The sequence below is a fragment of the Strongylocentrotus purpuratus genome, unplaced genomic scaffold (genome assembly GCF_000002235.5).
Source record: "Strongylocentrotus purpuratus isolate Spur 01 unplaced genomic scaffold, Spur_5.0 spur5_scaffold_6, whole genome shotgun sequence".
Taxonomy (NCBI): domain Eukaryota; kingdom Metazoa; phylum Echinodermata; class Echinoidea; order Camarodonta; family Strongylocentrotidae; genus Strongylocentrotus; species Strongylocentrotus purpuratus.
Genome location: NW_022145612.1, coordinates 35,512,601 through 35,529,462, shown reverse-complemented (window position 1 = coordinate 35,529,462; position 16,862 = coordinate 35,512,601). Strand labels below are relative to the sequence as shown.

At 36.9% G+C, this 16,862-nt stretch overlaps 1 protein-coding gene across 1 annotated transcript in view; it reads right to left on the bottom strand.

Moving 5' to 3' along the window:
* LOC587197 (probable dTDP-glucose 4,6-dehydratase) overlaps nucleotides 1–15,509 on the bottom strand; it is a 45,745-nt gene extending 30,236 nt beyond the window's left edge. Inside the window, exons 1-2 of the mRNA XM_031000544.1 lie at nucleotides 15,260–15,509; nucleotides 1,194–1,255 (exon numbers count right to left, since the gene is read on the bottom strand). Coding sequence (XP_030856404.1) covers nucleotides 1,194–1,255; nucleotides 15,260–15,308 — 111 coding nt within the window. The 5' untranslated portion in view covers nucleotides 15,309–15,509. The remainder of the gene's footprint in view (nucleotides 1–1,193; nucleotides 1,256–15,259) is intronic.
* Between the last annotated feature and the right edge of the window lie 1,353 nt (nucleotides 15,510–16,862).

Below are 16,862 nucleotides of genomic sequence, written 5' to 3'. Positions count from 1 at the left end.
AAAATGATAGAATGAGGACAAAGAATAACATGATGAAAGATAGAAAGGGGGAAAAATGATAGAATAATAAAAGAAGAATAACATAAGTGAAAGGAAAAACAAAGACTAAAATAAGGAAAGACATAGAGAGAAAATGGTAAATAATAGAAAATTAAAAATTAAAAGATAGAAAGGAAGATGAAAGATGGAAAAACAAAGGATAATATCGGAAAAATAGGGAAAAAATGATAGAACGACAAAAATAAATTATAGCAGAGGATGAGGCACTCCATTCGGTTTTAAATTCTGCACAAAACATTTGACCCGCTGACCTTTGGTACCCCAGCAACAGGAGTGATCTAGCTCATTCAAGCTTTACCATAGCAACAAGAGCGGTCTAGCTCGTGAGTGTGAACATAAAAATTCCTTTTTTTGCCATCATGATTCCTTTTTTTGGTCGCACAAGGTTGGCAGCTCTGTTTAATAAGGCCTGTTATTTTGGGAAGAAAAAATATCAAAAAGTCTGGGTGCAGCCTTTGCGCAACAACTAAAAATTTAGCGGTCAAAACAGCACATCCAGGCATACATATGGAACTACAATGACTATACAATGGTACAGGACATTTCTAGAATAACTCCACACATCTTACCGACAATTTTATGTTGCATTGTTGACATGAAGATGAAAATATACTGCATAACTTATTTTTCTAACAAAATCTATCGGTAGATCTAGATCTAAGTCCGTACCATTGCATCACCAAAAAGTAAAAGAAGGGACCAGAATATGGAGCTGCCGCGCATGCAACGCAAATGTACATCCAGCCGAAGTCGCAATTTTGTTTTACACTGCACATCGTCGTAGGGGTATATGTACGATACCAAATCTGTCTGCAATATAGTACTAGCTTAAAAATCAATGAAGATCTGCTAAATTGGATTCATTTTTTAGGTAAACTTCCTGTAAAGTTTATAAGAATATTGATGAATTTGGTATCAGTTTGTAGAAAAAAAAATGTTCTACAAGAAAATTATGATTATTTTGTTTGGTCTATTTGGTGTTTTTTCCTTTCCATTTTTTTTTTCTCTACGAAATGTCAAAGTTTGGGGTGCAACCTACGCGGTGCTGCCGCCTTATCGCCTGGCAAATACCGTATATCTTTTTACTTTAAAAAAAAAAGGATGTTCATTGATGATTTAATAGCTATACTTGCCTTTGCTGCTAAGTCTTTGCTCACCAAATAGTGGACTAAGTTCCTCCCAATAAAACCACAACCTAAAGAAAATAGACCATAAAGAGTTAAAGTCATGAAAATTTCTCAAAACAATATCAAAGAAAGTTTGTCAGTAGGCGCGGACTTCATCATCTTGAGATTGCCAAATAGCCCGCTATTTCTGATTTGGTAAATAATCCCGAAGTTACAAATCGCATCTTCATCAGTTCGAGATTCGATGTCAAAACTTGAAACTCGACCTTGAGAAATTAGCTCGAGATATTTTGCTCAGCGTTAGGGCATAGTGCGAGTCTTCGGTCTGGTGGAAACGCACCAGACAAATAGCTGGATATTTTGCCAAATAGTGGGATATTTTGCAAACTATCCCAAGATATCTTGGGATGACAATCCCGACCAAATATCCCGCTAATTGCTACTTCGGTCTGATGAAGACGCAAATTAGCTGGATAGTTGCGATCAGGATAATTCAAATAGCTGGATATTTGGCAATCTCGAGATAGTGAAGACAGGCCTAGTGTGCATTATATATATATTGCTGACCACATATCTATTAAATTGAACAAGAATTTTTGCAATCGCCAATAAATTTAAAATACCTGTATGTTAGTTCAGGCCCCATTTCACATGCACTCTGGAAAAGTTGGTTACCAAGTCGCTTCCAGTCAATCTCACGCAGCTGAGCTGTGCATGCCAGTGTTGATGTGTGTTTGTATAATTTATTCTCCGATAGTAATCACAATAATTTATAACAATTTCAAGAGTAGATCATTATGAAAAATGTATGAAAATGTTATTAAACATACTAATAATAATATATTGGGATGTGTGAAGGGCACGAGCAAGTAGAAGCATAGCAATAATAATGTCAACTTTCTGTGGTTGTAATCATTGGCAAGTGCAAAAACTCGTCTAAAATACTAACAGACGGTATTACTATAACAGTTTTGTTGGCTCTATGGACAACCAACAGACATACTACGTTTTGGTGGGGAAATCTTAAGTTACAATGCAAGTCAGGCATTTTCTCGAAATGATCGAGCATTTTAATGATTATATTACATAACAATAACTGAGCAAACTCCACATAACTAAACAATTAGAACAGGAGAATAAAGTATTAATTGCAAAAAGTAAAAGTAAAGCTTGAATGCAATTTTTAAACAACCTAGTCTTGAGAGCATTTTTTAACTCATGTTGTACAAAGTACAGTATGAGCTATACAGTAGATTTTCAATATCAATGACTTTTCAAAGCATTCTTTCAAAGAAATAAAACCACAATTTCAATTGAACTTGGAAATCAAATTATGATTTTAACATATCTGATTTAACTTACATTTCCTAAAATATATCAATATCAACCAAGGCATACAGGAAAAGTCGAAGAGGGGCTATATTTTGTTAATGGGTGCAATGGGCCAAAGTGGCAACATTTAATGTTTTGTTAAGAATATATTAATCTACCTGTGTGCCAAATTTGGTACTTTTATCACAAAATGCACAATTTCATTGCTATGCTGCCCGGCTATTCTGCACATCTAGACATGCATATCTGTAAGCTCAGAAAATTTGAAGGTTGATAATCACGATAGGGCCCAAAAGTGATGCGCAAAATTTGGGTGGAAGAAGAAAACAGAGCAAGAAAAAACAGAACAGAAACAAGGCACTATCATGATACAAAGACATACATGTAGCCTTCATGTATATTTTCTTTGCATTTCTAGATATGCAATACTAGTGACACATTTAAGTAAATAATGTGCATAATTTTACCCTGATACTGAAGGGCCCCTAGAATGCTTAGTCATGCTTTATGAGGATACTTTCACATTGAATTATTTGCTTGTGATGTCAATTCTGATCGCATGGTTTGTCTTTTGTGCAACTAAGGAAACTTGTTACAAGTCACATTATATTCTGTATAAATACCCAAAATTTACAAGCGCTGTTATCTTGTTTTGTTTACACAAAACGTTTGGCCAAAGAATCACACTTTTAGTGAGAAGATCTCACTTTTTAATGAAATTTTAAGATTCGCTCACAAAAAAAGAAGATATTTTTCTGTGTGTGAATCCCACTATATTTCCTTGACCAAACAAACATCTGTTTGGCACGCAGTTTGCGTTGGGGAAAATTTAGAAGGCTGCTGGTAGGAAGTACTTTGAAGACGTATCTATTACCATAAATGATATCCTGGACACATTTGAGCTTGTTACAAGCTGCACATTATATGCATGATATGAATGCAAGCTGGTAGAGTCCACATGTACTTGTATAATGCTAATGGTGCAGTTATGCAAAGCATAAAGCAGGGAAAAACAAATGAAGATGACCAAATAGTAATTGGTGAATGGTGTCAAGTGTACTCCAAATAGATAAACAGGAACAAACTAAAAACAAATACATTCCTCCATTGGTCTTCCTCGATTCAAAATCAAATGTAGAATTACAGTACCAGTACATTGTATCTGTATTACCCCCCCCCCCCCTCAAGAAAAAGAAAACTTATATCCTATATACGACATTTTTGCTGTTATTTGAAAGAGCGACTTTCCACCCACAAATGACAACAGTAACAATTAAGTTTAGGCTTACGGTATAATAATGCAGAAATCTATTTTAAAAAGGACAAAAATAAATATAAATGTATGCCTAGCTAGGTAACTCCTATCCATTCTATGCATATTTAAACTTGAATTTTATTACTGTATGAGCAAGATAAGTTAATTTCCTTATGCTTGACCCTTCACAATATCATTAATTGTGTATTACAAAAATCAAGGTTCCACACTAACTTTTTTGGAAGGGGGTCCAGATTTAACATGTTAGTGTCTGTACATGTATGCCTATACCCAATTTAAATATTTCAAAATGTTGGGGTTTGGTTATGTATAAAAAAACTGATTTTGACGAGATCGGTTGACGTGACAGCCGGCCATTCATGAGTGTGTGGTCACGTTAAGCCCCGCCCAGTTATATCATTCTAGTTTGACTATAGGTCCACACACAAAACATTCTGTGATTCTCTATCAAGTTCTAGTTCGAAACGATGCCAAGACCCTCGTTTCATTTTTGATTTGATTTGATTTGATTTTCTTCTGCATTCATGTAAGCATACAGTTTTTCGATAACAATAATAATATAAAGTACTAAGGCTGTGCACAACAGTGTAATGACGTACCCGAGTACACTCCCATGCTTACAAGCGAATACTTGAGTATTCGGACGCCATGTTTTTTTATGAATTTTTTTTGATTTTTTTTTAATTTAAATTTTTTTTTTTTTTTTTTTTTTTTTTTGCCACCACCATACATACCACTGGAGCAGTATCCCAGTTCTGTCGCCGAAAACGCATGCAATTTTACTTTGAGTTGCAGTTGAAGGCGCCGATTTAATAATAATAATAACAGTGAACAATGCTGTTTTAAAAACCAAAGATGGCAGAATAATCCATTTTCCTCCAAGGGCGCGTTCATGCTTGATTTTGACGGCCAGAATCAGGCATCTGTTACGCATTTAGTTTAAAACACGATTGCGTTCATGCTCACTTTTGTAGAATCACCGAAAAACGGCGATCACGATCGCCGATCGTAAACTCACAAAAAGATGCGTTTACAATTTGTAAACGCGTTTAAATGGGGTCAACGCACTGACCTCTAGTGGGTCTACGTAGCATGCGCACACAGGTTTGCGAATCCAGCTGAAGGCCACCCAAGGAGAATTGCCTGGAGAAGTGAGCATGAACAGTGCACCGTGGAACTGCGATTACGATGAGCGTTTACGATGAGCGTTACAAATCGCTCATTCTGCCTTCAAAATCAAGCATGAACGCGCCCTAAGTCCAAGCAGAAATCCAGACATTTGGTCCCAGTTTCTGAGTGGTGAGTTTGACAGTGCTTGAGTTGGGAAACATTTTTACCGACGGCACCATGCCAGCGGCCGCCGCTCACCCAGGCACCGGTAAGCGTCGGCCTGGACATTTGTTGTTTTTTTTTTTTTTTTTTGCGGCCGAATATTCGGGTACGAGAAATCGTACCCGAGTAGTTGTCAACCGTGCGGGTACTCGAGCATTCGACTACCCTTCACAGCCTTATAAAGTACAATAAGTAATTTTCTGACAATGAATCATAAGTAAGCAAATACATATATATATATATGAATTGTTATATTTAAAAACGAAATGATAAACTGTCATAAATAATAAAATTCCTCAAATATTATAAAATTATTTGCGGAAGAAGGACTGTCATTGTAAGCAAATTGCTTGATAATACGACAGCCCCGGACAAAACTCATGAAATATATTAACACATTTATTAAGCAGAAACGGATAGGTAATTGAAAATACAAATTTTGATGATGGTGATGCAGATGAGGATGAGGATGATGATGATGATGATGAAGATGATGATGATGATGATGATGATGATGATGATGATGATAATGATGATGATGATGATGATAATGATGATAATGATGACGATGGTGATAATGATTCGAATGAAAGAAGAGATGACATGATAAAGAATGAAGAGTTTCATACTTCATTATACGACGTATCCATGCTTTTCAGGGAACATGTCTTATCTGATGTTCTTCCATACTTGCATAATAAGAATGATAATGCTCACAATTTATTTTTCACCTCTTCCCACAACTCAACCTTCTCTTTAATTGATAATGGTAAAAAACTGTTTAAAATTTTGAAAACTTTCTTTGCATATTTTGAAACACCCTGTTTAGCCTAACACTCAAGTACACCAAAATTGTACATACAGTACATGTACATGTGTATGGAGGTAACAAGATTTTGAATTAAGAGCAAATGTGTGACTCACAATATGCTGATGTAATGATTTTTCACCATGAGTCATGTCTTGTCTTGAGCACTCACATAGATCTATGTGTAAATACATGAGACAATAAGTCAGTTACATATAATCACATATATTGCATAGGATTGCATAAAGTGTGTGTGTTTAAAAAAAATAATGTCACTGATACTCTCTAATCCGCTGACAAACAATTTTAAATTTGAATGGAATCATTATGACCTGAGCATAATTGAAATGTGCAACTGTCATTTTTTTCTCTTCTAAATGGTGTGATAATTTTCAAAAAAATTCTGCAGAAAGGAAAACACATGAATCCAAAATGTGAATTGCTCCAACAATGTAAAAAGCGTACATCTCTACATTACTTTCTGGCCTGTTTCTACAATTATAGAATGGAGATAAGCAGGACATCTTGCAAACATTTTATTTCCACAGGATGATACAAATTACAAATCATGCTGAACAACGGGTTTGTCAAATTTGAAAGTGGCATTTCATGGGGTCAATGCATTGAGGGAGCAGGGGCGGCACGGTATTCTACAACATGTACATTAAAAACGCAACAGCATTCTTTCGAAGAAACTTGTCTGTCATGTGGTTTTAACAAGATGTAAAGCTGAAAAACAAATTAAACCTCAGTCTAAAATGCTAGTGTCATGCTAGTGACTCGAGAGCTAAAAAGACGCAGGGTCCGGTTAAAACCCCACTGCACTACTTATACCTACAGTCAAACCTGTGTTAACGACCACCTGTCCATAACGACCACTTAAATCCCCCCTTCCCCCTACGAGATTTCATGTAGTCAAAAACCTGTCCACAATGACCACTTGTCTAACGCGACCATTCATATCATTTAATTTTTGATATGGGTTTTTAAAAAAATGCCAGACAATTTCAAAGAGAAAAAATTATGTTTAATCATTTCATTTTTGTTTTAAAGTCTAAAAAACGTTCAACTCGTTGTTTATTTAATTTTTAAACACCTAAAAATATACTTGCGTACTGTATGTTAGATTTATCGCTTGGCTCTCCGCCTCGTTTTTTGCCCGACTGAGCCCCTTTAAAGCCATGGAGAATTGTTTGCACACTGGCTGAGGCCTTGCGAGTGCTGTCAATCAATTATAATTAAAAATCAAAATGGCCAACAAGGCATACCTGTCTACAATGGCCACTATTTGTGTTTCCCTTGGGTGGTCGCTATGGACAGGTTTGACTGTACTTGCGCCCTCTATATAGCAAACAATGCTTGAGCAGTGATCGTTAGTCCCCCATGGTCTCCTTTTTATTATGTTAATTGAGAGCTGATTTGAAGAGATAACCACCTGACAGTGACCATGCAGGGAGGTCTAATCCCCCCTGGCCAAACTAGTGCAGTAGAATACTCGAGCCCGTTCCTCAAAACCGTCATAAGTCTAACTTCTTGACTAAATCAGCTTTAGTGAGCTACTTTCTGCTACATGTTTCACGAAGCCCTTTTTGCCAAGATCAACGACAACATCCTGACTAAGTAGTTATGACCCCTCTGACACCATCATATCTCTGTCATAACTTTTTAGTCGATGGGTAGCGCCATCACATGTCATTTATTGGGTAGACTATGGCAGGCAAAAAAGGACTAGAAATCCTCCGGCTGCACATTCACTTAGACAGGGAGTTATCGTTTTTTATATCTGAAAATCTTTTGAAAAAAAAGGCTTTTTCCACACAACTAAACTGATTATATGTGTTTATTGCCACATTATAATATCCTCAATGGGATGGATAATTTGCCACGGCAGGCAAGCCATACCGTATTTGCCGGCGTATAGGCCGCAGTATTTTTGGAAGAAAAAATATCAAAAAGTCGGGGTGCGGCCTATGCGGCGAAAGAGTAAAAAAAAGATTTTTTTTTTTTTTTTTTTTTTTTTTTTTTTTTTTTTTATAGTTTTGATTTATGGCGCTATGCCTGGCAATGTCTCCCAGCTCAGTAATCAGTGTTGACTCACCACTCGGAAACTACAACAACACTAAAATTTGTCTGTCATCTTGGTTTGAAAGTAATCTTTCTAATAGATCTCAATATGTAGTTTATAATAATAATTCCTCAATTTTTTTTATATAACAAATGGTGTACCACAAGGTACTATCCTAGGACCTAGTACTCTTTTGTTTTTAATTCACATTAATGATCTTACACATTCTTCTAAAAACGACATTGTTACTATTATTTTGTGACAAGTTTACAAGCACAAATCAGCGCCTTTAACTGCACCTCGATGTTAAATGAAGGTCCTTCCCCGCGTGGGTTTTCGGCAACAAAACAACAACAACAACAACAAAACAAAACAAAAAAAGATTTTTTTTTTTTTTTTTTTTTTTTTTTTTTTTTTTTTTTTTAAATGTCAAAATCGGGGGTGCGGCCTATACGGCGGTGCGGCCTTTACACCGGCAAATACGGTAGTCAGAAGTGTATTCTCTAGTTTTCAGACCCATATTAATTGCGAGATAAATTCTATCTTCAATGTGTAAACTGAATAGTTTAAACATGTTTTAATGTTTGGAATGTTGAATTTTTGTAATTTTGATAATGTGCTGACGCCTAAAACATTAAACACAAATTTACATTGTATTTTTTCTAAGAATAATATAAGGGTGTATTTTTACACTATCAAATAAAAATATCCTGGGGGTACCCATCTCAAGAACAAAACTGATTCACCGGTCATGTAATGAAATACTCACAACTATATTTTACAAGTACTTCTATTGAATAATCTACACAAAATTTGAATTATATTGCATCTCTTATTTCTTGGTATCATTTTCAATCTTTTTTATTTCCTCAAATTACTGTTTTTATAATCCAGTGGTATTGCGACCACGGCTATGACTTTCCTCTTCTTCTCGCCGATAGTTTGCCGATAGTATCGTTTTCACAAGATACTAACTAGTAAGCTATTCGTGAAACGGTTTAGGAAGATCAGAGACATCTCCGTAGTTGGCGGATAAAGTTATGACTGTCTTGTCGTTTGTTTCAAGGAACGGGCCCCTGGCCCATATGTATGACTTCAGTGAAAACTGGGATCCTTTCACAGATTAAAGAGATATTTGAGACACTCAGCTTCAAATTTGCATTGTCCTTGGATATATGCTGGTAGGATAAAGATAGGACTTAGTAAGCAAATAATCGACTACGAGGGTAATGGTGCAAACTATCATCGCTGAGGTGATCTCGGTGCTACTATCTTCCCGAACCGCAAGGCGAGGGAAGATGGTAGCCCCGAGATCACCAAGGCGATGATAGTTTGTATCCATTGACCGAGTAAAGGAGGTTAATATTTGTTTTATATCCCACATCGGCAATAAGGTCTATTTGAAGTGAATTTTACATAATTAAAACAACTGATTTTGCAGACAGTTTAGCTTCAGCTAGATTTTACAAAGCACAACATGCGTACGTGTAATACAGTCGATGCGCCATCATTTGACATTGACATTGACTTTGACATTTCGCGTAACCTACTTTGCTATGCTTATTCAATGCGCAAGTCGCGCAAGTGGGGCAGCAGCAAAAAATTACTTTACAAAAAGACCTATCTCAGGTAGATAGTACTTATCTATACCTTTTTCGTGCTCTGTACAATCGCAATGCAAACAACTATACACGAGGGATATAAAGCAAGATAACACAAATGTGCTAGTAGTAGTACTTTTATCATAACCAAGTTCTGCTCTGAATTTTTCTTTTTCTCCCCAAGTTTTGTTCATCAGTTTTTGGTCCTTTCCTGAATGATTAAAGGGCAATCCTACCCTTGTAATAAGCTGATTTGTTTGAAAGCAGAAAACTAACAGAAACAGAATGGCAAAAGTTTTAAATGAATCGGACCAATAGTAATGAATTATGATTGTTTGAAATATGAGATCACAAAGTCTATTGGTAGTTTGGGTCAGTAAATTGTGACTTAGGCCTTGGATATATCTCTCCCATTTGCAGTATACAAAAATATCATTAATTTCTATTTTTCTCATAACTTCCTTCTCAATTGGGGCACTACTCAAAAATATCATGTTATTATAGGTCCCAGGCTAAGAATTTCTTTTTATAGCATATACGTCACTGCAGGAGACAACATTGGCATTATAACACAACATAGCACTTGAATGGAGATACTCTACTACTGTATATAACATACCAAAAATCAACTAAATCTTTAACAATTGTTCAAATAATAACAACAATAATAATAATAATAATCTTTTAAATTATGGTCATGAAATCTCAGATCCTCATTAAATTCATGCAACCGCGCACCCGCACCTCATCGTCGGTATGCACTTGTATTGTGGAGATGTTTCCTGTAAAACCTGCGAGCAAGTGCATGTATACTAATGTCTTTGTTCTTAGGAAAAATACTCCAAAAAGATAAGATAATTGAATTTGAATTTATGAACAACAATACATCACAATAATGACAGTAGTTTATTATGAACAAACATACAATGCAAAGAATAATAGTGATACATGTATACATAACATAAGAGTAATGTTGATTGAACAGTAATGGTTTTAAAATGATATTTAGAAATAGCTCTGCATACTATTAAATGTACAAAAGATTTACATGTAAATATGTGTATTATATTACTAATATTTAGGTGAAGTTGTTAATGGGAACTAGAAGTTAGCGCAATTGCTAGTCGAGCCTAGTTCCATTCTTTGGCAAGAATTTTTGTTAAAACTTGTAACGGTAATACATATGAATGTAAAACTTGTTTGTTTTGTAAGTTTATATACAGTGTGAGTCAAAAAAATGTTTACACCAGGAAAATTGCTAATTATTTTCAAACTCATCTATGAAAAGTAAAGGGGGGGGGGGGGAGTCAATTTGACCCTCCCTGTAGTAATTTCACGACTACTCTGAAACCGTGGCAGATATAAAGTTTTCCTTTCATAACTTTTTTCTTTCGAGTCTTACACATCTTATAAAACAATTTTTTTGAAAATCGGACGTAAAGTTACAAAGTCAAGTGACCTTTTGTCTTTGAATGTCAGCATGAAAATCGCTCATTTTTGTGATTTGTGTACGAAACATATGGAAATATAATTTTTTCTAAAAAGAGAAATTGGTTATTTGGTCTTGTTTAAAGTTTAAGTGTTTGTTTTGGGGTCAAAATAGTTTAATTGTAATCAGAAATAAAATAAAACAACTAAAACAATAAAACACAAAGGTTAAAATGATAATGAAATACATAGGAAATTAACACAACAAGAAATAACATAAGGAATAACCTGGTCTAAGATAGCCCAGTTAAAATAGTGTTAAACAGGGAGTTATGGTGGGGTTTCTTTTATAACCTTTTGAAAATATGTCTTGTTTACATGTATATCTAAGGCTTTTCCCACATAACTTAACTGATTATACACGACACGTTTATTTCCACATTGTAAAAATCCTCAAAGGGACGGGTAATTTGCCATGGTAGGCAAGCCATAGTTAGAAGTGTATTCTCTAGTTTTCAGACCTACATTAATTTTAAGGTAAATTCTATCTCCAATTTGTAAACTGAATAGTTTAAACATATGTTTTAATCTTTGGAATGTTGAAGTTTTGTAATTTTAATAATGTGCTGATGCCTAAAACATTGGACAAAAATTTCATTACATCGTATTTTTCTAAGAATAATATATTGGTGTATTTTTATAAACTATCAAATGAAAATATCCGGGGGGTACCCATCTCAAGTACAAAACTGATTCACCAGTCATGTAATGAGATACTCATAATTATATTTTACAAGTAATTCTATGGTATAATCTACACAAATTTGGAAGTATATTGCATCTCTTATTTCCTGGTATCATTTTCAATCTTTCTTTATTCATAATACATTTAAACAATTGCATTTTTCCTAATATTACTTTTTTAATAATTTGGTGGTATTGCAACATGGTATTTTGGCTCAGACATCATCCAGCAAGTAGACACACACCCACACATAGGCATCATGCGTACCTTTTCACCGTACGACCCCACTCCAGCAATGGCCTCACGAGAAAGGAAAACCCTTTATGGCCTTACAGGAATTTGGTGCCCGTCGCTATGGGCTCGCTTCAAGCACAGTATATGCACTCTGGAAGCGCTACTGTTTACCCAGAATGCTTTATGGAGCAGAAATACTACACTTGACCAAGAAGATGCTTTCTGATCTTAACAGAATCCATGGTAATCTCTTTAAATCTCTTCTTGGTCTTCCACGCAGCACAGCCAACGAGGCGGTCTCCTTACTCGCCAATAGCGAGTTTTCGCTCAGCGACAGACAGACCTTTTACGACGCAGAGCACAAAGGGTTACGGCCGTCGCACACAGACCGCCCTCGTTACAATACGCAGTTTCGCTTTTCGATGAACGGGTACGTATAGTACAGAGGTATTGCATTTGTAATGCCAATAGGCAATTTTCGTAATGTAACCAAATTCAATGCATGCGTCTTTGTGAAGTGCCTCGATACAAATTATTTCATTCAGAATCGATAGACAGAATCCAAACTGCATACAATAATTGTTGCTAGTTTGACAAACATTAGGGATATTTCGCAAGCTCATTGCGGACGTAGAATCTGCAGTTTGTGTACAAAATCGAGAAGCCAAGTACTATAGTAACAGCGGGGTGAACGCTGAGGTACTGAAATCTATAATGGTTTTGGCCAAATCTATGGGCGTTTTCAATGACGTCCCAAGTGAATAAACAGCCAATCAGCGAGATTGTACCAAAGATGGTTTTAGGAATATCGTTGTTTTATAACGAAGGATGACAAATTTCAACGTGCGGGGGCGGATCTAGCTTTTTGCTATGGGGCGGGGTTGAAATAGATTTGGTCAAAACCCGTTCTTGATATCAGTACCTCAGCGGTCACCCCGCTGTTACGAACCGCAGAATCTCTGTCCGCAATGAGTTTGCGAAAACTCCCTAATGTCCCCCCAGTGTCAGACGAGGTAGACAAGCTTTTCCTCCGGCTCCTCAGTAAAGTCTTACTGCTGCTTCATGAATTCGAAAGAAGACTTTTTGTGAATGCTTTGTGCCAGATGCCATCCTACCCTACTATCAAGAGGTTAGATGACAAGCTCACACAATACCAACTCCATTCCTCCTCCCCACACCTGGAAGCTGATGGTGAGAAATGCCGTAGAAGAGGTGAGAGACTAAGAGCTGACCTCACAGTAAAAGCTGTAAACTCAAATACTCTTTTCACAATGGTTTTGCTTAACCCCGTACTTTGCTTAGCCCCGTACTATCGCATTTGTTGACGATCTTGCAGATTTTGACGTATTTGAATCCAATAATTGTGGTAGCAGACGAACATAAGGCGCACACAAGAGAATCTAGAGGGCGCAGAGGTTAGCTCACTAAAATCCTTCTCATTTGCTGAAGGTAGAGCCTAAAAATATGGAATCAATTTAATATCAAAGAACTTTTGATAGAGATTAACATATCAGATGTGCAGAAATGTCACTTTTAACAACTAGAAAATATAAAGAAAAAAGATCATATCTTTTTAAATACAGATTTTTACAAACTGCACATTCGAAGGTAGATAGAGTACGATGTTTCTGTCAATCTTGCGTTGGTTTGAGGCCGATAGCTACAGCCATCTCAAATTGAGAAGGAAAACTGTGAACAGAGATGTCATTGTTCCAGCCCCAAATACAGGTCTTGCGACATCATAATATGAATATGTATGAGCTCCTGTCACATCGCGCGCAAAACAAATTTGACGTAGTCTCACACATAGTACCTTATTCTCAGCACTAGACACCAGTATCGTGCAGTAATGTATGAGAAGTGTTAAAAAAGACATTTCAGTAAAAAAAAAAAGTCTACGTGAGCAGTCTATCTTTCAATTGAGAAGTGGTATGAATGCCATGATTTGAAGGTGTGTGTTTTAGTGTATGATATGGTTAGTGAGAGAGAGAGAGTCAGAGAGAGGGAGAGAAATATCTCTGTCAGTACACGTCTATGCATGCAGTCCGTATTGTGTTCGCTGCAAGTTGTATTGATCGATCGCGATCGTTGATAATGCAGTGTCAGATTGATCTTTACTCATGAGGAAATAGTAATTGGAATACATCTCAAAACTAAGGTAGGCCTATTTATTTATTTTTACTTTACTTTTATTTTAATTTTGATGTTTGCAATGAGTGAGCTTTCTCTCTATGTTTTGACCCTCCATGCCATGGCTAGCAGCTCGATTTCAGGATTGCGGCTTGCATGCAATTACCGTACCTGGCCTGTAGTACTATACTGTGTAGGTGTGTGCGACCGATTCAAGGCTAGCCAGTGATGATGAATGCACTTTTGCGCAAAGCTTTGAACTTGTTGTCCGGGCAATGACAAGCCTATTCCCTCGGGCCTGTCTAATTCTCAACGTAATGAAATTGATTGTTTCAGGCTCTTACGTACGGCCAGGCGTAGAAGGAAATGCCTTCAAAAGAGCTGGATATCTCCTATTTTATGGAAATTCTGGAGTCGGCAGATGGGTGAGTTGTCTTAGTGAAAGAAAATCCTTTCTTTTATTGTTTGGCCGTACAGCCAGGCGTAGAAGGAAATGCCTTCAAAAGAGCTGGATATCTCCTATTTTATGGAAATTCTGGAGTCACCAGATGGGTAAGTTGTCTTAGTGAAAGAAAATCCTTTCTTTTATTGTTTGTTTTATTATAAACAAATTAGTAACGAAAAAGTTAGATTTAGGCATTGGCCTCCCTACTTTTTACTCGCCGATACGATAGTATCGATTTCAAGAGATCCTATCGAGTCCTAGATCTATAGCTAGTAGATCTATAGCTAGTAGATCTAGAGTCTAGGCTAGTAAGGCAAGCTCTTCCGTCTTTGTCAGTTCGTGAAACAGTTTACATGGTTTAGGAAGATCAGAGACATCTCCGTAGTTGGCGGATAAGTTATGACTGTCTTGTCGTTGGTTTCTTAGAACGGGCCCCAAGAAGCTAGGCCTACTTTCCCGTAACTCCAGGGACCTCCGACGTCGGAGCTCCCTGGAGTTAACTCTCCCGGAGTTTTGGGCGTGAGAACTGTTACTGTTACCGGTACTGGTACTTGTTAGATATTATTTTTAGGACGTTCTGCTATCTTCTTTCGCTTGTCACCCGCTCCTTTCACTTGTAACACATTTATTACCGGCACATAGATCCAATAGATCTCACAACACACGTTATACTCACCTCCGAGCACTAGAACCCGTGGCTTTTCTCCGGTACTTGACGATGCCATGGTTTTTGTTACTTCCCCGCTGAATTTGTGGCGTTTTCTGATCTACGGCACGGTACTGTACGCGGACGGTAGACACACCTGCAAAGATCATTAACCAAATGACAGAGACTGTTAAAAAGAAGAGAGGCGAATCGTACTCGCTAAACAACTAAGCACGCACACATACTGTAGTATAAACCTGCCGAGACCGACGTCTGAGATGAGAATTCGAGGGATAGCCTATATCAAGACATTTCTTATTTTTTATTTATCTTACTTCTTTGGCTTTTGTCTAATTTTTTTGCGGAAAAGGGTATGTAGTCGCAATACAGTATACTCTGAGTAAAAATTATGTCCCAAATCAGATGATAATATATCGACTGCACGAGGACGGTACAAAGCGTGAGCGGGTGAAGGAACCCGATTCTTCGCCCTGATTTGACTTGATACATAGAATTAAAAAAGTGCAGTAGACTACCAAAAAAAAAAAAAGGGGGGAAATAAATTTAAAAAAAATAAATAAAAACTAAGTTGACCGGATGGGGCATAAAAGCTCAAGAGCTTATGAGGTCCAATATTATTTAGAGAAGCAGTATTGAACATGTTGAATATTTACATTATTTACCAGGCGCGGATCCAGGATTTCTTAGGGGAGGAGGCCCAACTTTTTTTTTTTTTTGCTCCCGAAAATTTGAAAATCGCGCCGGCCGAAAAGTCGCTCAGAGGGGGGGTACAGAGCACAATTTTTTTTTTTTAATTTTTTTTTTTGCTACCGAAAATTTGAAAAACGCGCCGGCCAAAAATTCGCTCAGTGGGGGGGGGGGGGGGGGGGGGGGGGGGGGGGGGGGGGGGGGGGGGGGGGGGGGTTGTGAGCACATTTTTTTTTTTTTGATCCTCAAAAAAAATTCAATTTGCACCCCCCCCCCCTTGAGCGCCAGGGGGGGGGGGCCCAACCCCCAAAAAAGGTAAAAATCACGTGATTTTACATGATTTTTTTCTCAAGGGGAGGGGCCCGGGCCCCCGGGCCCCCCTGGATCCGCCACTGTTATTTACAGAGCTGAAGTAGAATATTTACTGCGATGCTTAAATTAATACATTGAGAATATCTTTGAAACAAATAAAGACACTCTAGAATATGCAAAAATTAAAACCATACAATGATATCAAATATAATATATGACAGAGAAAAGAACAATTATCATTATATATGCATGCAAGCCTGAACTTGTATATATCATATCATTTTCTTCCATTCTCTTAGTCTCGAGGACAAAATGTGCTAAATTTTACTTTCATGCGATTAGGGAGGAAATTAACACTTTATCAATTTTTTCACATTGCTTTCACATTTCTTTTGTATTTTGTTGTACAATAATCACTTATATCCCCGGCCCCCAATATTTCAGGTGGGGGGGGGGGGTGGCCTGTACAATCATCCCCCCCCCCAATAATTCACCATCAAAAAAAAAAAAAAAAAAAAATGAAGAGAAAAATTAAGGATGAGAGCCCGATGAGAGTAGTTAATGGTTATTAATCACAAGATGACCATCAATATACACATTTTGCTATCTCATT